Source organism: Miniopterus schreibersii, assembly GCF_964146895.1.
Source record: "Miniopterus schreibersii genome assembly, chromosome: X".
Taxonomy (NCBI): domain Eukaryota; kingdom Metazoa; phylum Chordata; class Mammalia; order Chiroptera; family Miniopteridae; genus Miniopterus; species Miniopterus schreibersii.
In genome coordinates, this window is record NC_138104.1 from 70406597 (window position 1) to 70430819 (window position 24223).

The window sequence follows — 24223 nt, forward strand, 5'->3', positions numbered from 1 at the left end:
AGTTGTTATTTCACCTTTTTCATTTCTGATTTTATTTATTTAGGTTCTTCCTGTTTCTTGATGAGTCTGGCTAAAGGTTCATCAATCTTTATCTTTCCAAAGTAACAGCTCTTGGATTCATTGATCTTTTGTATATATAATATAGTCTCTATGCCATTTATTTCTACTCTAATCTTTATTATTTCCTTCCTTCTACTTACTCTCGGTCTTTCTTGTTGTTACCTTTCTAATTCTCTTAGTTGTAGGGTTAGATAAATTATTTGAGCTTTTTTTTGTTTCTTGAGGTGGTCCTGTAATGCTTTGAACTTCCCCTCTCAGGACTGCTTTTGCTGTGTCCCATAGATTTTGGGTTGTTGTGTGCTCATTTTCATTTTTTCTCAGATAGTTTTGATTTCTTCCTTGATTTCATTGGTAACCCATTCATTGTTTAATAACAATAAATGATTAGTTTCCATGAGTTTGAATGTTTTGGGGTGTTTTTATTTTAGTTGATTTCTAGTTTCATGCCATTGTGATCCAAGAAGATGCTTGATATGATTTCAGTCCTCTTGAATTTGTAGAGACTTATTTTGTGTCCTAACATGTGGTCTATCTTTAAGAATGTTCCATGGCCTCTTGAGAAGAATGTATATTCTGCAGCTTTGGGATGAAATGTTCTGTAAATACAAATTAAATCCATCTAATCTAGTGAGTCATTTAAGGTTGCTGTTTTCTTGTTGATTTTTGGTCTGGAAAATCTCTCCAATTATGTCAGTGCGGTGTTAAAGTGCCCTGCTATGACTGTATTGCTGTCATTCTCTCCCTTACAGTCCTCCAGGAGTTTTAAAATATATTTTGGTGCTCCTATATTGGGTATATATATGTTTACCAGGGTTATATCTTCTTTTTGGAATGATCCCTTAAGTATTATATAGTCACCTTCTTTGGCTCTTGTTATGGCCTTTATTTTGAATTTTAATTTGTCAGATATGTAAATTGCTACCACTGCTTTTCTCTAGTGCTTTTTTTTGCATAGAAAACTTTTTCCGTCCCTTCATTTTCAGTCTGTGTGAGTCTTTTGTTCTGAGGTGCATCTCTTGAAGACAGCATATATCTGGGTCATGTTTTCTTTTTATTTATTCATTTATTTATTTTAATCCTCATCTGAGGATATTTTTCCATTGATTTTCAAAGAGTGTGGAAAAGAGAGAGAGGAGAGAGAGAGGAACATTGATGTGAGAAAGACACATTGATAGATCACCTCCAGCTCTTGCCCTGACTGGGGTGGAGCCTGCAACCGAGGTATTTGCCCTTGATGGGAATCAAACCTGGGACCCTTCAGTCTGCAAGCCTTCGCCTTAACTGCTGAGCCAAACCAGCGAGGGCTGGGCCATGTTTTCTTATCCATTCAGCTACCCTAAGTCTTTTGATTGGAGCATTTAATCCATTTACATTTATGGTTATTATTGATGGGTTCTTATTTACTGCCATTTTTATTCTTTATGCCTATGTTCCTCTCTCCATCTCTATTTCTTCTTTTTCTTACAATAGCTCCTTTAACATTTCTTGCAATGTTGGTTTGGTGGTTATAAACTCCTTTAGCCTTTTTTGTCTGGAAAGCTCTTTAGTTCACCTTCAATGCTGAATGGTAAACTTGCTGGATAGAGTAGTCTTGGTTTCAGATCCTTGCTTTTCATTACTTTGAATACTTCATGCCATTCCCTTGAGTCCTATAGTGTTTCTGTTGAGAAATCAGCTGACAGCCTTATGGGAGCTTCTTTGTAGGTAACTGGCTCTCTGTCTCTTGCTTCCTTTAAAATAATTTCTTTGTCTTTAACTTTTGCCATTTTAATTATGATGTGTCTTGCTGTGGGTCTCTATGTTTATTTTGATTGTGACTGTCTGTGTTTCCTGAACTCCTGTGACTTTTTCCTTCACCAAGTTAGGGAAGATTTCTGTCATTATTTCTTCAAACAGTTTCTCTATCCCTTGCTCACTTTCTTCTCCCTCTGTTACTTCTACGATGAGAATGTTGCACCATTTCATTTTGTCCCACAGTTCCCTTACACTGTCCTCAGGCTTTTTAAGTATTTTTTCTCTTTGATGCTCTAATTGAGTGATTTTTTTCTACCTTGTCTTTTAATTTGCTGATTTGGCCTTCAGCCTCTTCTAACCTACTGTTGATTCTCCATTTTTGCTGCTTCTTTGTGTTTGTTCTGTGTATCAGATAAGACCGCTATGCCTCCCAGTTTTTGTGGGGTATGATCTAAAAAGGAAATTGAGAAAATATTTCCATTTACAATAACATCAAAGTGAATCAAATTACTTAGAAATACATTTAACCCAAACTACAAAACATTGCTGAAAGAATTTAAAGAAAACCTACATAAACTGAAAGATATCTCATATGCGTGGAACATTCTATGTTTGTACATTGGAAGGCTCAATATTGTTGAAATGACAATACTTCCCAAATTGATCTAAAACCTTTCTGAAAATTGTAAAGGCCTTTCTCCCCCTAGAAAAGTGAAAGTCAATCCTAAAAGTCATATGGAATTGAAAGGGACCATAATAAGCCAAAACAATCTTGAAAACTTATGGTTCTGAATAGCTCTCACTTCGAGATTTCAAAACTTAATACACAGCTATAATAATCACAAAAGTGTGGTACTGGAAGAAGGATACACACACACACACACATGCACACAATGGACGTCTCCACTGATAAACATTTCGGTTTACGAACGCTGTAAACCCGGAATTAAATGCTTCACTTTTCAAACATGCCTCAGACAGAAGTCGAACATGCCACATGGCTTCCACTGAGTGCAAGATCCTGAGGCCTAGTTGTCAGCTGTTGATCCCTCGGTTTTCAAACGTTTCAGAGCTCGAACAGTCTTCCTGAATAGATTACATTCGAAAACCGAGGTACCACTGTGTGTGTGTGTGTGTGTGTATGTGTATAAATAAATAAATAAATATATATGAAATATATATGCTGGTGGGATAAAATTGAAAGTCCATAAATAAACCCATATATCTATGGTCAGTTGATTTTTGACAAGGGTGCTAAGACAATTAAATGGGCTAAGAATTGTATCTTCAACAAAGAGTTCTGGGAAAACCAGATATCCATGCACAAAATAATGAATTTGGTCTCCTTCATCACACCAAGCATCATAATTAACTCAAAATGGATCAAGGACTTAAATATAAGGCTAAAAACATTTAAAAACACATAGGAGTACATTTTCATGACACTGGATTTGGCAGTGTTTTCTTAGCAATGGCATCAGAAGTACAAGCAATAAACAAAACAAATACATAACTGAATTTCATAAAAATGTTAAACTTGCATACATTAAAATTACTGTAAGAAAGTAAAAGGATCCCAGCCAGTGTGGCTCAGAGGTTGAGCATCAACCTGTGTTCCAGGAGATCACGGTTTGATTCCTGGTCAGGACACACACCCAGGTTGTGGGCTTGATCCCCAGTAGGGGGTATGCTGAAGGCAGCCAACCAATGACTCTCTCTCATCATTGATGTCTCTATCTCTCCCTCTCCTTTCCTCTCTCTGAAATCAATAAAAACATATATTTTTTAAAAATCTGCAGATTGAAAAAAAAAGAAAGTGAGAAAATATTCTCCAGAGAAAGGGAGAAAATATTTTCAAATCGTGTATCTGAGAAGGACCTCATATCCAGAATTTTAAAGAATATTTACAACACAACAAAAGACAAACAATCCAATTTAAAAGTGAACAAATAACTTCAATGAACATTTCTCCAAAGAAGGTACTCAAATATCAAACACATGAAAAGGTGCTTATAATTATTAATTATCAGGGAAATGAAAATTGAAACCACAATGAAATACTACTTCACACCCACTAAGATGGCTGTAATGGGAAAAAAAGGGGTTGAATCACTTCTAAAATAAGTATTTTCCCCACAGATTTATAATCTCACAGTGTCAAAATACTAAATTCCCATTATAATTATAGTAATTGTTTTGATTATAGGTTTGTGTCTAGATTATCCTGTTCAAGAGAACAGATTAATAATTTGTGTGCAAGCATCATTTATAAGCTTCTGTTTAAAAACCTAAACATCTAAGCATTGGAGAGAATGGGTAAATTATGAAAATATCTTTATGCTGATTTTAATGAAAGTACTACAAAAATGTTTAAGACAATATCTAATAAGCTGAGCAAATGTCTATTCTACGTAGAAAAGAGCACACCATGAAAATGCATATGCAAAATTATTCTAGTTTTGTAAGAGCTTATTAAAAAGGCAATGGAAAGTGTTCATATTTTGCTATCAGGTGTGTGGAATGGGAGGCGAGCTTGCACTTGCTTATTTTTTTCATGTCGATTTTTTAAATTTAACACCATGCCCACATTGTGCATACAATTCTTTTGCAATTGATGAGAGAGAGAGAGAGAGAAGAAAAAAAATTATCCTCAAGAAGTAAAGTCTGGAATGACCAGTCAGTAAAAATTACCTAGAGATCACCCAGCTGGGGTGGCTCAGTGGTTGAGAATCGACTTATGATCCAGGAGATCCAAGTTTGATTCCCTGTCAGGGCACATGCCCGGGTTGCAGGCTCCATGGGGGGGAAGGGTTGCAGGAGGCAGCTGATCAATGATTCTCTCATCATTGATGTTTCTATCTCTCTCTCTCCCTTCCTTTCTCTGAAATCAATAAAGATGTATTTTTTAAAAAATTACCTAGATATTGATTGGGTCAAGGCCGCAGACTGAGCACTAGTGCATTTCTCTCATTCTACCACAAATCTCTTTAAATGAAAGGGCAGGATTCTGTATATAAAGAATAACTCCAGAAAAGCACAGGGGAAAAGAAAGGGCTAATTCCTAGAAGATGTAAGGCAGATGGGGCAGGGGCACTGAGGTGGGGGGTGGGGGTAGGGTGGGGTGAGGGTGGGCACTTTGGGGGCCCCAAATTGGAGAAAGGAATGCTAAGTGGTTAGGTAGGGAGGTTGTGGGTTAGGCTGTGCCTGATTTTGAAAGGGGGCGGGTCGGGGAGCAGAGAATCGCTGCGGGAGCCCAGGGCAGAGGTGGGCCTGAGACTTGGGGGGCGGGGGCAACCCAGTGTTTGGCAGGAAGGGAAGGCCTCTCTCCTGGCAGGAAGCTGCGCTACGGAGTGGGGGAGGAGACGGCTGCAGTAGTGGCTGGTGGGATCCTGATGTGGCAGAGGGGCCTCTGCCGCCGACTGGGAGGCAGAGGGTCCGTGAGCACAGTGCTGGAGACACAGCCGCCACCCTCTTCGCCTGCCGGCACGCCCTCCCAGACACGCTCCTCATCTACGGATCCTCCCCAACCAGCTTTTGCAAGCTCCCTTCTTCGTGCTTGCTGATCCTCTTTCCCCTTCAGGCTCACAGCGAAGGCAGCAGAGAAGTGCGGGATTTGGGCACGTGAGGCCCGCGATCCTCGGCTTTCGGGAGTCTGTGTCACCTCGCACAGTGTTGGAAATCAGGCGGGAGGAATAGGTGGTGCCCCCTATTTCTTTGATCCTGACCGCAGCTCTCTCTCTTTTGCGTAGCTGGAACGAACTGGGGAGGAAGGTTACTGCAGGCACGCACCAGTATGCCTTGATTTCCAGCTTTCCAGTGTAGCTTTCGGGAAAAACTTAGGCGTGGGTGCATGGAGTGCACTGATTAGGAGACAAAGCTCACCGTGTCATGCATTGAATTTATTTTTTCTTAATTTCCTTTCTTGGACTGCCTTGCTACTGTGCTCCTCTCAAGCATGAAGACCCCTTTCGGAAAGGCGGCTGCAGGGCAGCGGTCCAGAACAGGCTCAAGGCATGTCAGTGTACCTGTTACCGTGATGAAGAGAAAGGCTGCACACAAGAAGCAGAGGAGCAGACCGCCCTCCCAGCCTCAGAGGAACATCGTGGGCTGCAGAATTCGGCACGGATGGAAAGATGGAGATGAACCTCTAACACAGTGGAAAGGAACCGTTCTGGATCAGGTACCTGTAAATCCCTCTCTGTATCTTATCAAATATGATGGATTTGACTGTGTTTATGGATTGGAACTGCACAGAGATGAAAGAGTGTCATCACTTGAAGTCTTTCCTAATAGAGTTGCATCATCTAGAATCAGTGATACACACTTAACAGAAATTATGATTGGCAAAGCAGTGGAACATATTTTTGAGACAGAGGAAGGTTCCAAAAATGAATGGAGGGGGATGGTCTTAGCTCAGGCACCTGTTATGAAAACATGGTTTTACATTACCTATGAGAAAGATCCTGTATTATATATGTACCAGCTCTTAGATGATTATAAAGACGGTGATCTACGCATCCTTCCTGATTCCAATGATTCTTCTCCTGCAGAGAGGGAGCCAGGAGAAGTCATAGACAGCCTAGTAGGTAAACAGGTGGAATATGCCAAAGAGGATGGCTCCAAGAGAACTGGCATGGTCATTCATCAGGTAGAAGCAAAACCCTCTGTGTACTTCATCAAATTTGATGACGATTTACATATCTATGTCTACGATTTGGTAAAAACATCTTAGACGTCATCTTGAAATTTGCCAAACATGAGAGACTATTTGTAAAATCTATGCACACACAAAGTCTTGATTGTTTTCCAGTTTGTAAGAACCATCTTCTCCCTTTCTGCATGCTTTTGCTTGGCAAAACAAAACAAAACAAAACAGGAACTTACACTCAGACATTTTTGGAAGAAATCTTTTGCCCGTCTCTCCAACCTTTTTTACAGGTTCCTTCCCACAGGAGAATGATTGATTTATCTAATTAATGAGAAGGGTAAAGTCCTGACATCCATTGGCCCATACTGTTATCTTTGGTGGTGTTAATAGGTTAAATGTACCAGAACACCTGTTGCCTCATTCTTTTGGGTGTGTGGACTCTCTTTACTCATTGAACTATGAAGCTTCCTGAGATATTCAGTATGACTGGCTAAGTTTCTTTGAAACTCCAACTCTTCCCTCCAGGTAATTTCAAAATGTAATTTGGGGAAGAGTGGGAATCCCATTTTGGTCTTCTAAGTTGCATTTTCATTTCTAACTGTACTGAAAGTAAGACTAACATATTGCTCCCTTTCTGATTCTTGCATCTATTGCTGCTCAACTTGTTTCAAAATCAAGAGGGCAATTACTTTTCATTTTAGTACATAAGGGTAGGCTGAGAAACCTTATGAAATTGATAAGAGGGCAAGTGTTTGTCAAGGTTTTTCATCAGTGGCATTAGGGCCTCTGTTGCCTGCAATATCCCTGGGTAGCACCTGTAGACATGGAGTGGGTTTTAACAAACAGGCTGTGCAAGCAGATGTTAGCACAAGTAGGCTTTGCCAACCCAATGGAGCATTAAGCCAGGCTCTAGCTAGAGTTCTCAGTCACAGGGTAAAGCCTGAGTTTAACAAGTGTTGTCAGGTCTGTCCAGGACCTCAAAATGAAAAGAGCAAAAACCTGGAATCAGGCTGAGATACAGATTTCTTTCCCATACCAAGAGAAACTCTGAGAAATTTTAGATTAACTTTTAGATTTGATTCTTAGGAGACTTCTGAGTCCCAGCATATGAGGTGGGCAAGACACTTGCTAGAACTAAGAAAGGCTTCCTTGTGTAAACTGGTGCACTCATCTATCATGTTGTCCTAGCAGAACTGTGGAACATATAGAATAGAATCAGTGCCATATGATCAATAGGCTTAATGATGTTTTAAGAGCTTAATGCTGGCATCGGTAGGTAGAAATCTAATAGTTACTTATTAGTGTTTTGTTTTTCAACTTTACCCTGTTTGTTGGCTGGTACTAAGATACTCATATGTGGGTAAGGGTGAGGCCTAGTGCAGCAGAAAAATAAGTAATGGAATGGGTAATGTGCCTTCCATTATTGACGGCATCGGTGAAGGTTAACCAAAGCCTAGGAGAAACGGTTGAAAAATAAGTAAGGTTTTGGAGAGAAGCACCTGGCAAAGGCCAACACTTTCTCATTGGGTTTCTGTAGAAGTTCCATTAGCAATAACAGATGGGCCTTGGACTTCTGAAAATTTGGGGCTGGGACTCTGTGGCAACACAAACACTTGGTAAATATCTTTTAAATTAGTTTAAGTTCACAAGTCATGAACAGACAGACTAGCATTCTGCTGAGGATGAAACCAAGAAAGTAGTCTGTTTTCTCCCATGTTTTCTCTACTTTTTTTTTTTTTTTTTAATATATTTTTATTGATTTCAGAGAGAGGAAAGGAGAGGGAGAGAGAGAGAGATAGAAACATCAATGATGAGAGAGTCATTGATAGAGCCCGCAACCAGGGCATGTGCCCTGACCGGGAATTGAACCCTGATCGATCCCAGGTCGACACTCAACCGCTGAGCCACGCCCGGCCGAGCTACTTGTCTTTCTTTTGATGCTGCTAAGTCTCTGTTCAGGTACTCGACTGACAACAGCAATGTAGGTCTCTACTACCCTGTGTACTAAGTCCTGGGAACATAAATTTGCTTCTAGTGGCCAGGAATTAGTGTGCTTTCTAATTTTTTGGGTGTGAAGATGATTCTGTGGTCACCTTTTGTCCTATTGATATTGATACTGTGAACTCTTAAAAATATATAACATGCAGTTATGGGGTTAAATTAATTCAGCTCCTAAAGTCCTGAAGGAACTACGCCTAATCAAGATGAAGACAGCCCAGGCTGTAGCTGCAGAAGGAACCGTACATCTATCCAGACATCTTTGTGAGATCTGTATGGCTGAAATGAGAAAAACAAGAAATTGTGAAAGGCAAAATTTTGGACTTTAATTCCTTTGGACTTTAAAATAGAAATTTAATTAGGAGCATTCCTTTCTCCTTTGGAGTTTAATAATTGGAGTGAGTTTTAATATAGTTCAAATTAAGGCATTTTCATTATGTTCTTGATATTCTAATTTTTAGAGTATTTTAATGTGCTATCTTTGGGGCTCATTGTGTAATTTTTGTAAACTATATCATATATTGTGCTTGGACATAATTATAAATTAGGGATAAAATAGTGAGTGAATTTTCAGCCTGGGGTATAATGCAACTTGGAATTCATTTCATTAATGTTCTATTCTGACTTATTTCAGAGCCTTCTAGGGTTAAAAACAGAACTGCTCACCAGTCTTCCACAGATGGAAGCAAGACATTCCTAAGATACTGCTGGTCTCCCCCACAGGGGCAGCCATAGTCTTGAGTGTTGACCACTATGGCTTAGAGAACAAAAATGTCCACGGGTATGATAGGATATATCTTTTGTCTCTCTCCATGTTCCTGACTCAAGAAAAAAATAATAAAGGACTTCCTCTCTCAAAAATATTTGGAAGAAAACTTCTGCCTATCTCCACTTGCCATTCATTCAGTCTTCCATGTGGGAGGAAGAATAACTTGATAAAATTTAAAAAGGGTTATTAGGGATAGGCAGCCTAAGTCTCTCTTGCCTCTTCAGCTCATTCCTTACAGCATGGCATGGGAAAGAATGTAGGCCCTCACTACATGGCTGGGTAAGCATCTACTTTACACTTGGGGTAGAAGTACATTTCAGGCTCAGGTCCAAACCATGTTCTCCAGTCCAGATCTATCAGTAATAAAGCTGGTATCTATTTTTATTCTTTTAAAAATGTTAATATATAAATTGTTTTTGGGGAAAAACACCTATCCCTGGTAAAAATGAAATGGTACTAAAGGGTATAAAGTAAAGAGTAGGTCTCCTTTCCCCCTTCCCACCCTTATCTCAGTCCCTCAGTCCCACTTTCCAAAGGTAACCACTGTTACCAGTTACTATGTATGCTTCCAGAGATAATCCATGTATATGCAAGCATATTATGTGTGTATATCAGTTTTTTATACAAATGGTGGCATATTGTACATGCTGTTCTGAATTTTGCTTTTTCACTTAACAATATATTAAAGCTGATATTTACCCCTCTTTGATTCCTGTATTTTTTAGTTGATTTAGAATTTGGAGGGGAAGGAGGTGTGACTAATTCAAACCTTCAAACCTGAATCTGGTTTAATGAAAACTTACATGTCCCTACAAACCCACCATTTCTGCCTGGCAAATTTTTTTAACTAGTAGAATGTGAAGTATATGTGAACATGATTGATACTGTGGAAGGAATGCCTTGAGAGAGGCCTGTATATATATTTTTCTTTCAGTGTTGAGAGTATTATAGATGTCCCCCATTTCCCCCCCATTACTCCCCTCCCTCCGCCTCCCACCCCTCCCCAATTCTTCATCTATATATTGTCTGTATCCATGAATATTTTTATTGAGGTATGTTAAAGGGGAAATCAACTGTAAATTGAAGTTGTGGGAAAACTTAAGGTAATATAATAAGTAACCCAAAAATTAAATAAACAATATTTTTTTATTGCAACATGCACTCACATATACTGTCATGTACAAATTTATGATAGTTTTTACTTGCTTTTTCTATATGCTTTACTGCATATAACAGTAAACCTATTTTAAACAGATTTAAACAGTTACCAAGCATCATTAATTCGTGTGACTAAACTAATCAAGAGGTTAGATGGGCTTCAGGCACAGTTTGATTGAGGCTCAGGCTCAGTGTGTGATTATTTAGGATTTTCTCTACTCTACTTGTCAATTTCATTCTCAGTTTGCCTTTGACTTTTCTCATGGTAGCAAAATTAGACCAGCAGTTCCAAGCTATCGCAGTCCAGAGATAAATAACCTATGTCCTGTAATGTATTCTGAACTTGCTTAGGTCACATACCTGGTTCAATCACTGAAGTTTCATGGATGAAACGCACTGAATGGCTTAGCCAGGGCATGTGCTCCATCCCTGAACCTAGGATATATCTCCCTAGAACCAAATGGATTCCTAGTAAATTCAAGGGCATGAGGAATGAATGCCATGAACCAATCACAAATGTCTAGTATTGCTTCTTACTTTGGGTAGCAAGCATCCATGGACATCTTTCTTCCCACATATCTACTTTCAAAAGTGCCCACACCTACATGTAGTGAATTTATGTTTTCAAAGGGGAAAAACCTAGTCTTATCCAGTTACTGCATTTTAGCATTGAGATTTCTAGTTGATATGCAGCCATCTTCAGATTCATTACCCTAGCAGTCTTGTCACCTGCAGTTAAATTATAAACTACCCTTCACCACAACATACCCCATATACAATTGTGGAGAAATAAGCAGGGAAAAATACCATTTTAAAAAGGGAGGAAATAGAAAACAATATAGAGTAGTTTCTGGTTCAAAGAATATCATAAACTGTTAGACAAGGAATCCCTGCCCTGGCAGTAAAGTAAGTCCTCTGGTCAGCCAGCCTCTTTTTGTTCTCTAAAAGGCAATCCCATCGAGACATATCTTAGGCGAATATCCCTTCTGGGAGATGGAGAGATTTACCAGGCTACTTCAATTTATATCATCTTGTGCCTGGAAGTTGTTCTGGGGTTAAACTGTTTGTTGTTGGCTAGACTTGGACTTGCTTAATATAATAGTTCTCAAACTTAAGCACATATTAGAATCACCTGGAGAACTTGTTAAAATACTGATTGCTGGGACCCACCAACAGACACTGTGATTCAGTAGGTCTAGGTCTATACATTTCTAAAAAGTTGTCACAGGAGAGTGATGCTGCTGGTCCTGGGACCCACACATTGAGAATCACTAAGTTATAGGTGGCAATTGTGTGAGGAATGTTCAGAGTCATTATTTCCTTAACGTAACTGATAATAAATTTACCTGGGGTGCTTGCTAAAATATAAATTCCCAAGGCTCACCTTAGATTTAATGAATCAAAATATCTTGCTAAGCAAGTAGGGAAACCTGAAAAAGCTGTACCAGATATCCCAGGTGATTCTTATCATCATATCAGTACTGATTGAGAAATACTGGTCTTGGAAATTAAGCCATTTGTGGCAATATGGATGTATCTTGAGAGTATTATGCTAAGTGAAATAAGACAGGTAGAAAAGAAAAAAAATGTATGTTTTCACTCATGTGGAGTAAAAAACAAAAAAGTAACAAAAACTAACAAAGCAAACAAAAACAAACTCATAGCTACTGACAGCATAATGGTGGTTACCAGAGAAGAAGGGGTGGAGGAGGGTGAATTGGTAAAAGTATAAAATATATAGAAGGGAGTATGGAGGCTGGGTGGAGGTGAGTAAATGGGGGGGGTGTTAAATGGGGGACAGCTGTAATAAATAAAATAAAATAAAATAATAAAATAAAATATATGGTAAAGAAGGAAACTAGACTTTTATTGGTGAGCATGCAACAGAGTATAAAGGTATCAAATTATAATGTTGTACACCTGAAAATTATATAATGTTATTAATAAATGTTACCTCTAAATTTAAGTAAAAATAAATGATAAAGAAAAATGTTACTGAAGTTCACATAAGGAAACATTGAGCACAAGTACTATGTTTGGCAGAATAATGGCCCCCTAATATATCCATGTCCTAATTTCCAAACCTTGTGATTATGGTATCTTAGATAGCAAAAGGGACTTTACACATGTGATTAGCTATCTTCAGATGGGGAGATTGTCCTGGATTATTCAGATGAGGGCAATGTAATCACAAAGCAGGAAGATCAGTCAGAAAAGGAGATTTTATGATGGAAGTAGAGTCAGAGAGTGACAGTGAAACAAGAGGGAGAGATTTGAAGATGTTACACTGCTGGCTTTGAAGATAAAAGAAGAGGACTTGAGCCTAGGAATGCAGGTGGCTTCTAAAAGCTAGGAAAGGCAAAGAAACAAATTCTCAGAAGGAGTGCATTAGAAGGAATGCAGCCCTTTGACTCAGTTGAGACTTCTGACTTTTAGACCTGTTAGAGAATAAATTTAAGGGTTTTTTTTTTGTTTTTGTTTTTTAAGAAATAGTTAAAAACAGGCAGGGAAAGAAATGTAACCTACAAAGGAACCCCCATTAGGCAATCACTGGATAACTCAGTTAAAACTCTACAGTTCAAGAAAGAATGGAATGACATGTTCAAAATGTTGAAAGATATAAGAGAGGGTTTATTTCTGGGTTCTCTGTTCTTTCCATTGATCTATGTGTCTGTTTTTGTGCCAGCACCATACTGTTTTGATTATTATAACTTTGTAGTATAGTTTGAATCAGGGAGCATGATATCTTCGACTTTGTTCTTCTTTCTCAGGATTGCTTTGGCTATCTGGGGTCTTTTCAGCTTCCATATAAATTTTAGTATTATTTGTTTTACTTCTAAGAATGATATTGGTATTTTGATAGGAATTGCATTGAATCTATAAATCGCTTTGGGTAACATGATCATTTTAACAGTATTAATCCATCCTATTAATGAGCATGGTGTATCCTTCCATTTATTTGTGTCTTCAATTGTTTTAGAGTTTTCAGAGTAGAGGTCTTTCACCTCTTTAGTTAAGTTTATTACTAAGTGTTCGATTTTTTTTATGCATTTGTGAATCGGATTGTTTTCTTCATTTTCCCTTTTGATTCTTCATTATTAGTGTACAGGAACATGACGAATTTCTGTATATTAATTGTGTATTCTGCTATTCTGCTGAATTCTTTTATTAATTCAATTATTTTTGGTGTATTCTATGAGGTTTTCTATAAATAGTATTGTGTCATTGTAAATAGTGACAGTTTTACTTCTTCCTTTCATATTTGGATGCTTTTAATTTCTTTTTCTTGTCTGATTGCTGTGGCTAAGACTTCTAGTACTATGTTGAATAATAGTGGTAAAAGTGGGCATCCTTGTCTTGTTTCTGATTTAAAAATGGGCAGAGGATCTGTATAGACTTTTTCCCCCGCAAAGAAGACATGCAAATGGCCAATAGGTACAAGAAAAAGTGATTAACGTCACGAATCGTTAGGGGAATGCAAATCAAAACCACATAGATATCACTTCCCACCTATTAGAATGGTTATTATAAAAAAGTCAAGAACTAGCAAGTGTTGGTTAGGATGTGGAACAAAAGGGAACCCTTGTGAATTGTTGCTTGGAATGTAAATTGGTTCAGCCACTATGGAAAACAGTATGAAAGTTACTCAAAAAATTAAAAATGACACTACCATATAATCCAGCAATTCCAGTTCTGGGTATTTCTCAAAAGAAAATAAAAACACCAACTCGAAAAGATATATATATCCCCATGTTCATTTTAGTATTATTTTTTATTTATTTAGTATTATTTACATCATTTACAATAGCAAAGATATAGAAGTGTGCATGAATAAGTAAATAAAATGTTTATATATCATACACATACAACAGAATATTATTTAGCCATAAAAATAATAAAGTCTTGACATTTGTGACAACATGAATGGAATTTGAGGGCATTATGCTAATTTAAATACGTAAGACAGAGAAAGACAAAGGCTGTATGATTTCACTTATATGTGGAATCTTTAAAAAAAAAAAAAAAAAAAAAGCTTAGAGAACAGATTGATGATGGGGGCCAGAGGCAAGGGTTGAGGGTGCACAAAATGGGCGAAATGAGTCTAAAGGTACAAACTTCCCACCATAAAATAAAGAAGTCATGGGGATATGATGTACATCATTGGAACAATAGTTAATAATACTGTATTGCATATTTGAAAGTTACTAAAGAGAAGGTTGAGGGTGCACAAAATGGGCGAAATGAGTCTAAAGGTACAAACTTCCCACCATAAAATAAAGAAGTCATGGGGATATGATGTACATCATGAGAACAATAGTTAATAATACTGTATTGCATATTTGAAAGTTACTAAAGAGAAGATCTTAAAAATTTTCATCACAAGAAAAAAAAATCTGTAAAATGAATGGTGATGAATATTTTAAAATTGAATTTATTGGAGTGACACTGGTTAACAAAATTATACAGGTTTCAGGTGGATAATTCTATAATATATTATCTGTACACTGTATTGTGTGTTCACTACCCCAAGTCAAGTCTCCATCCATCACCATTGGTCTCCTTTATAGATCCCTCCATCTCTCTCCACCTCCCCTTTCCCCAGCAATCACCATGTTGATGAATGTTAAACAGACTTATTGCTGTGGTCATTTTGCAGTGTATACAAATATCAAATTATTATGTTGTACACCTGAAACTAATGTATGTCAACTATACCTCATTTTAAAAAGTTTCAAACTGTTCTTTCATCTTTAATTTTTGAAGAGTCTGGGAAATTTTGGCATTAATTTTTCTTTTAATTTTGGTTGAATTTACCTATGAAACCATCTGGTCCTAGGCTCTTCTTTCTTGGGAAGTTTTTGATTACTGATTCAATCTTTTTACTTGTTATTTGTCTGTTCAAATTTTCTATTTCTTTATTCAGACTTGGTAGGTTCACGTTTCCAGAAATGCATCCACTTCTTCTAGGTTTTCCAGATTGTTGGTCTATAATTTTTATAATAGTTTCTTATGATCCTTTGCAGATCTGTAGCATTAGTAGTAATGTCTCCTCTGATTTATTATTTTACTGATTTGACTTCTCTCCTTTTTTTAAGTCTAGATAAAGTTATGCCAATTTTGTTTATCTTTCAAAAACCAACTATTAGTGTTGTTGATTTTTTCTTTTAAAAATTTTAATTAATTTAGTTATTTATTTTCCAGTTTTATTGAAATATAATTGACCTATAACATTGCATTAATTTAAGGTATACATTTCTGATCTTTTCTGTTGTGTTTCTATTCTCTTTCATTTATTTCTTCGATCTTTGTTATCTCACTCTATCTGGTACCTTAGATTTTTGTTTGTTCTTTTTCTAGTTCCTTGAGGTATAAATTTAAGGTTATATATTTGAGATTTCTTTTTTCTTTTTTTAAATATATCTTTATTGATTTCAGAGGGAGGAAAGGAGAGGGAGAGAGAGATAGAAACATCAATGATGAGAGAGTCATTGATCGGCTGCCTCCTGCACACAACCCGGGGATCAAGCCCGCAACCCGAGCATGTGCCCTGACCCGGAATCGAACTCCCATCTCCTGGATCCTAAGTCGATGCTCAACCGCTGAGCCACGCCCGGCCGGGCGAGATTTCTTTTTTCTTAGTGCAGAAATTTATCACTAATAAACATCTCTCCTAGCACAGCTTTTGCTGCATCTAATATGTTTTGGTACGTTTTTTTATTCAACTTTTATTAGTTGTAAGATTTTTCAGTTTTCCTTTTGATTTCATCTTGACCCTTTGGTTGTTAAGAAGCATGTGGTTTAATCTCCACATGTCAACATAAGAAACAGCCAAAGCTGCAGATAATTTTTATGAATTTATTTAAGTTTATTTGAGCCAAACTTACAATACATCAGGAAGCAAGATCTTAAATGCTCTGAAGAATGACAGTTTTGCAGCTCCTTTTATACATTTGTAATTAAGAAGGAAACTTAATAAAGATTACATGAAGGTGGGAGAAAGCAAAATGGGGAAATCTCTTTGATTGGAATACAAGATAGTTAACAAGATTATGTGTTCCCTTGAAGATGGTTGTGCCTCTGAGGGATCTGAAAAAAGGGGTTACTTCTGGCATTTTATAGATGGGTTAACTTAGATGCACAATAACAATGGACAAGGCTTCCTTAAGGCCAGGCAAAGATAAACCTTTTACAGGCCTGGAGAGTGATTACCCACCATGACCTGCCCACTTAAGAATTTATGATCAGGCCATCTTGTGAGGTTACTTTTTATAAAACCCTCCTTTTCATTCACAATTCTCCATTTTGGTCATAAATTAATCTGAAAGATGCATTTATGTCTAACGTTTTGATCAGACAGTGTGGTCTCAGACCATCAGGAAGAATCATTCCTAGGAAATCTCAGCATTGATGCTGCCTTGTTGAAACAGTGGAACATTGGGGATGGTGCAATAATGGATCTATTGGATGTGAGGTAAGGCCAAATTTTCCCCCAAAGTGAAGGGCAGGTAAATGGAAGGCAGTCAGGCCTTATGGCCTTCATTGTGAAAACACACACACACACACACACACACACACACACACACACACACACACACCCCACTCTGGATTATTTCTATCCTGTGAACTATCATGATTTGCGTTTTGCCTTCTGTCTCATTTTTCTATGACATCTAGTATAACATTTCCATTAGTCATAAAAAAAGAGTATTAAAAGCTATCTTATAAATGTTCAGTAGCTTGGCAATATTGCAAGGTATCTCTTTTAGTAGTGTCCACTTATAAATTCCTTTATCTAAGTCCAGCTTAAATCCATGTTGATGCCAGAGATCTTGGAAGAACCAAGCTGCTGTCTTGGATTTCCCATAGTCCTGACTATGTTTACGCATACATAATATGCTAGAAGTTTTTCATCACTTATTTTACAATGCTTCCCATGCAATTTAACATTAAAGAATATTTTGAGGTGTTCTAGAGGCCCTTCTGGAACACCACAAAGTTATTTCTACATATAATGACATTTTAACCCTTTAAATCTCAATTTCTAATGAAAACTAAGAATAAAAACCCAAAGAAAAACTAAACTATTATTCTGACTAAATCATTAGCAGACAGGAAAAGAAAATTTAAAAAATAAATTCTGAGTTTAATATTGATCCATAGACATACAGGCCTTTTCAATGTCTTGGGATAACTGTCTACCTCTGATGTCAGTAGCTTCTCATCCTAGAGGAGACTTTAATGTCTGTTGTTGGTGGAGACAAGTATCAGAGACAGGGGTAGATGTATACCTTGTAGCCGAAACCAAGGTTCAGCTGCCTGCTGCCACGAAAGCCAAACTTGTAAGACAGGTGCTGGTGAAAAAGGAAAGAGGTTTATCCAGGTGCTGGCCATCTGGGGGATGAGGAACTCTTGTCCTAAAGCCCACTTCCCCATCTCAGTGTAGGCAGAGGTTTTTATAAGGAGAGAGAGGGAAAGGAGAACAAAGAAATCAAGGAGAAAGGGTTGAAAAGTTCTCTACCTGGAGGCCAGCACAGTTTATTCTGATAAGGACCTTGGAACTGGTCAAGTGATAGTCTGGTGTGTGTGATCTTGGTCTTCATTATCCTGGTTCTACATCATCCTGGTTCTACAGTTGAAGGTCAGCGAATCTCCCAGAACTGGGATGACTGAAGGTCGGAGTCTGTATCTTTTGAAGTTAGTTCCTAGGGTTCTTATACAAACATGCTGTTTATCTACAAGCTACATATTAGTCAGAGTCAGCATTTATAGAAACAATGTAAAAAATATGGTGGGGTGGGTTATAATTCCCCACTGTTACAATTTAAGGTTAAGCAACTTTTTCAGATGAGAAATGTGAAACCATGAATTAACCCCTTTAAGTTTTATTGCACATAACTGCACATGGATTAGTTAGTAACACCTGATAATTTCCCTTCCAATGAGGTTGGAGAGTTTTTTATTTGATGTCTTTACCAATAAACAATATCTGGTTGTAAGACATGGTCTCTGAAGACTTCGTTTCCTAAGAGGGCACTATGAAATTAATCAATTACTAATTTATGAATTTCTTTATGCTGGTTAATAAGTAAATCCTTGATAATAACACAGAATATCTCCTCTTAATAAGGTTGGCTCATGTACTGTATCCAGATGCACAGAGTGACCAGTGACTGTTTCATGTGGAGAAAGGCAATGTTTACCAAAAGAAGTAGACCTCAGTCTGAAGAGAACTATAGAGAGACCTTTTGGCTAAGGAAGATTAAAAGCTTTATAAAAGTTAGCTAGTTGATTTTAAATTGTACCATTTGTACATTCCACCAATCCAGAGGACTAGGGGTGACAAGAATAATGAAAATGCTATAGAATAGGCCATATGTTACATATGAATTGCATTATTTGCTCAGTGAAATGAGTCCTTCAGTCCACGTAACTCAGAGGGAATTCCCAAACTGGGAATTATTTTTTCCAATAAAAATTTACCTACCATTAATTCTGTTGCTCTCCTGCAAGAGAATGCCTCAACCCAATGAGAGAACACACAAATCATAACTAATATATTTGTATCCTTGAAATGGTGTCATTTAAATAAAATCCAATTGACATACCTCGAGTGGGAAATGTCCCTGAGATTCATGAGGTGGTTTTCCAAAATTATATTTTAGACAGATAGAACTTCTGCTATATTTATGAGTTAACTAGGAGAAGTTTTCTTGTAATATTGTTTACTCCATGAAATAATATTTTCAGGACCCCAATGTGTTAGTTGAGGTACATGTTGAAGTATAGGCAATTGAGCTCCTTATAGGTAAGACTGATTCTTCACTGGGTCCAAACCATATCTATTTCTCTGGGTTAAAGGTTCCCCCTTTTGTTGCCATATCTTTTTTTTTTTTTAACAGGAGAAAATAAAAGTTTAATACATTCACATGGATAATTCATATAGACATGGTAAGTTAATGAAAATTCTAGAGACAGTGAGGCAACGTTATCTATATAAGGTATTTTTTTGGACAAAGGAGAAAGGGGGAAACAAGCATTAGATTTCAGAAGTGAGAAAAGGTGATTTACAGGTAGTGAGGAAAAGCAGAAAGGAACACGCACGGCAGCAGAATTCTTGCTAGGTAACTCAGAAACTATGAGACGGGGAAGAGGGGCAGTTTATGGAGCAAACAAGCACCTGCCTGAAGCCTTCTTGCTTGCCATACTTAATTTTTTTTTCCAGAGAGAGTGGAAGGAAGAAATTGAGAGATAGAAACATTGATGTGTCATTGACCGGTTGCCTCCTGCACGCCCCCCCACCAGAGCCTGGGATCGAGCCTGCAACCAAAGTACATGCCTTTGGCTGGAATCGAACGTGGGATCCTTCAGTCTTCAGGCTGAAGCTCTAACCACTGAGCCAAACCAGCTAAGCCTACCAAACTTAATTGTAATTAGGCTAAGGCTGCATACTAAGATGCCCTTCCTGAAGCAGGCTTCTCTTTGTGAATTTTTTCAGTTGTAAAAGGTGGGGAGGGTCAAAGGTTCTTTCTGAGTCTTTTTTCTTAATAAACAGCTTTAAATCAATTCTCAAAAAAGCAGCGTCAGGGCAGCAGAATTTTGGTTCCTTCATAAGCAATTGTGAATTGCCTGTTAAACCAGTATTCTTTACATTGATAAATTTATGAACAAATTAATTTCTAGAAATATACTTCCTCATAGCACAATTTTAAAAAATACACATACAGTAAAATTTACTTTATTGTACAATCTTATGAGTTTTTTGTTTTTGTTTTTTTAGTAAATGTAAAGCTTTATTTTTTTTATTGTTGACAGTATTACAAATGCCCCCCATTTTCCCCCTTCACCCAGCCGGTGCTCCACCCCAAGCTTTCACTACATTATGTGCATAGCTCTGTGTCCAGGAGCTATGCATATATGCATATATGTTCTTTGGTTAATCTCTTCTTATCCCCCCAACGCCCCTTCCCTCTGAGGTTTGTCAGTCTGTTCCATGTATCCATGCCTCAGGACCTATTTTGTTCATCAGTTTGTTTGTTGATTAGATTGCACATATAAATGAGATCATGTAATATTTGTCTCTCTCTGACTGGCTTATTTTGCTTAGCATAATAATCTCCAGGTTCATCCATGCTATCAAAAAGGATAAGAGATCCTTCTTTTTTTAAAAAAAATCTTTCTTGCCTTATTATTATTATTTTTTAAATATATCTTTATTGATTTCAGAGAGAGGGAAAGAGAGAGATAGAAACATCAATGATGAGAGAGTCATTGTTCAGCTGCCTCCTGCATGCCCCCGACTGGGGATCAAGCCTGCAATCCGGGCATGTGCCCTGACCGGGAATTGAACCCTTGAACCCCGATCGCCTGGATCCTAGGTCGACACTTAACCACTGAGCCACATCCAGCCAGGCGAGATCCTTCTTTTTAATAGCTGTGTAGTATTCCATGGTGTAAATGTCCCACAGCTTTTTTATCCACTCATCTACTGATAGACATTGGAGCTGTTTCCAAATCTTAGCTATTGTAAATAATGCTGCTATGAACATAGGGATGCATATATTCACTGCCATATATTCTTTTACTCTTCTGTAGCTGTTTTTTTTTTTTTTTTGAATTGAAAAATTGAGAATATTTTATTAATTTAGCAGGGAGCAAAGTACATTCTCATGTTTGGATAATTTGACTGCCAATTGCTGATTGATTTGCTGCAGCATCAGCTAAATGATTTCTTTTTGCTTCCATGGTGGCAGCTTTAGAATGTCCTGGAATACTGATAATTGCAAATTTTCTCAACTGCTCTATGGCATCCAATAATTCTGCAACCTTTTTTTCTCTTTCTACAACCTGTGTGTGTTTTTTCCAATAGATCACCCTGAGGAAGTTAAGAAGCTTTGTTACTTCCATAGCATTCTAAATTCATGAGCTGTACAGAGGTACAGAGACTATAGGTGTAAATATTGGCTATTTGATCTTTGGTCAATTTAAAAGCTTGAGTTAAAGCAATTAATCTGACTTGTTGGGTAGATTTTACTTCAGGTAAATGAAACCTTTCAATTAAATCCATTATGGAAGGTATTGCATATTCAGCTCTGTAATGCCCCTGTTCGTCTTTAAGATCCATCTGTGAACCAAATTAAGTCAGCATTATCAATAAGAGTTTCCTGTAAATCATTCCTAGAAGCAAGAAAGTGTTCAGTAAAAATGAACTAACAAACCAAACAGTGACAGACCCATAGATAGCGAGCAGGCTGACAGTGTGGGGCTGAGTGGGGGGTGGGGGTGGAGGGATCAAGCAAAAAAGAAAAAAACGGAAAAAAACTGATGGACATGGACAACAGTGTTGTGGTTGCCAGGGAGAGGGTGAGTGGAGGGGGGTGAAGAAGGGTATAGGGGGATAAATGGTGATGGACAGAAACTTGATTTTGGGTGGTGAACATACACACAATACAGTGTACAGATGATGTCTTGTAGAATTGTGCAACCTGAAACCTATATAATTTTGTTAGTCAGTGTCACCCAAATAAATTCAATAAAAAGGAAGGAAAATAATTTCTAAAATGCCCAGGTTGGGTGACTCAGTTGGTTGGAGCATTGTCCTGTACACCAAAAAGGTTGTGGGTTCAATTCCCAGTCAGGCCACATACCTATATTGCTGGTTTGTATGCAAAGCAAGGGATTGAAGTTTCTCTCTCACATAAATGTTTCTCTCTCTCTCTCTTCCCCCTTTCCTCTCTCTCTCAAATCTATAAAACATACCCTTGGGTGAGGATCAAAAAAAGGACAGTGTTCAGTCAGTAAAATGCAATAATGGGTGTCTTCATCCTTTAATAAAGGTAGTAAAGTTGCTGTATTAAGACTGTTGCATTGAGCTAAAGTAATTTTAGAAGCAGAAAGCAGGAGTAATTCATAAGAAACCAGTTGGCTGACTGAGTAATACTGAGTATCCTGAGAGTTTAGCAAAGATTCAACAGGATGAGGAACATAAGCGGTTAAAGCAGAGCCCATAACTATCTTTTCTGTTGTTTGCAAAACATGGCTGTAGCAGAAATGACCTTCATACAAGGAGGGAGTGCCTTTGCTACTGAGTAAAACTACTGGCTTTAATATCCTATAGGTCTATGATTTCTGACTTAAGATTTCTATCATTTATTTTCATGTATGAAAATAAAAGAAATTTATAATTAGGATGTCCAAAGCAAAAGCTTTAAATAGTTATTCCATTAGAGATTCTACAGCTTGTTTTGCTTCAGGATTCCATTGGATTAAGTCAGGTAGACCTGATTTTTAATAAGTCATATAGAGGCTGAGCCATTAATGAAAAATTTGGAACCCAGTTGCAACAGTATTCAGTCAACCCCACAAAACCACTAGGCTGCTTCTTGTTCTCAGAAGAGGAAAGGATAGGATTCCTCTGAGTATTTCAGGGTTAATTAGTAGCCTATCTTTAGATATGAGATGACTAAGGTATTTTACTTGGGGCAAATAGAATTGAAGCTTGTCCTTTGAGACCTTACGTCCTTTTATAGCTAGCTGTTGTAATAGGTAAATTGTATCCTTTGGGAAGTTTATTAATGTTCTAAAGCATAAAAGTAAATCACATACATATTGAAATAAATTGGACCTCTGGGAAAATCAACATCATTTAAATCAGCCTTTAGTATTTGAGGGAAATAGGTGGCATTCTCTATATATCCCTGGGCATTACAGTCCAAGTAAATTGGTGATCTTCCCAGGCGAAGGCAAAGAGATATTAACTGTCTTTTTCTATAGAAATGCTACAAAACTCACTACATAAATATATTACTGAAAAGTAATTGGCAGTCCTCAAGAATGGCTGAAAATAAGTTACGTAGATTTGGACCCACAGGATGTCTGGGAATAACTATTTTGTTTATAGTTCTGAGATCCTGTATAAATCTCCATCCTTTACCATTGAGTTTCTTTACTGGGAGAATAGGAGAATTGCAGGGGCTCATACATGGAATCATAAGCTCCCTTTTTAAAGTAATCTCATATAATGAGCTTAATTTCAGCCAGTACATGAAGACTGTTGTGGGGCTCACTGACCTTGGAGGCATAATTTCCCTGTTAAATTTAATTTTTCTTTTGAGCCAATTAAAAAAACAAAAAAACAAAATTATGAGCAGCCACATAAGAACAGCTCAAACAAAGTCAGGAACCTCTACCTAAAGCAGGTAGGTTCGGGATTCCAAGGAAAGTCACCCAAGTTCACCTGATGCAAAGCGGGGAGCCAGTGGAGCACAGTAATCTCCTGCTGGTACCTAGCACCGAGTCCACGGGATGATCTGGGGTTGGGTTCTTCAGAGTTCTGCTGTGCCATGCCAAGTAAATGTCAATATAAGAAATGTCCAAACATGTAGAAAATTTATGAGTTTATTTGAGTCAAACGGAGGATATGCCTGAAAACAAATATCTCAACAGACCTAGAAGAATGCTTCAGAGAATAACAGCTTGTAGTTTATTTAGCACATTGAAATTAAGGAGGGAACATAAGGAAGTTTACATGAAGGTGAGAAAAAGCAAGGCGGGGATTAGATTACAGTATAGTTAAGATTATGTGCTCTCCTATCTTCTCGGACAATTACACAATGGAGTACTATGCAGCTGTAAAAAAGAAGGATCCCTTACCCTTTGAGACAGCATGGTGAGACCTGGAGAGTATTATGCTAAGCGAAATAAGCCAGACAGAGAAAGACAAGTATCACAGTATCTTACTCATATGTGGAATCTAATGAACAAAATAAACTGATGAACAAAATAGATCCAAAGACCTACATAGAAGCACTGAAGAGACTGATGAATCTCAGAGGGAAAATTCTGGGATTACCAAAAAA

General features: G+C 37.6%; 1 protein-coding gene across 2 annotated transcripts; it reads left to right on the forward strand.

Annotated features, from left to right (window-relative positions):
• The first annotated feature begins 5146 nt into the window (after window positions 1-5146).
• SPIN3 (spindlin family member 3) lies at window positions 5147-9911 on the forward strand. Of its 2 annotated transcripts, XR_013997958.1 has the most exons (3): window positions 5147-5490; window positions 5749-5974; window positions 8612-9911. XR_013997958.1 is itself a non-coding variant. In XM_081124901.1 (2 exons), the coding sequence occupies exon 2, from the start codon at window positions 5750-5752 to the stop codon at window positions 6524-6526; it is 777 nt and encodes a 258-aa protein (XP_080981027.1). In that variant the 5' UTR covers window positions 5167-5490; window position 5749; the 3' UTR covers window positions 6527-9911. The 2 variants fall into 2 exon arrangements, 1 of the variants encoding a protein (XP_080981027.1); XM_081124901.1 differs by having other exon boundaries at window positions 5167-5490; window positions 5749-9911.
• The last annotated feature ends 14312 nt before the right edge of the window (window positions 9912-24223 follow it).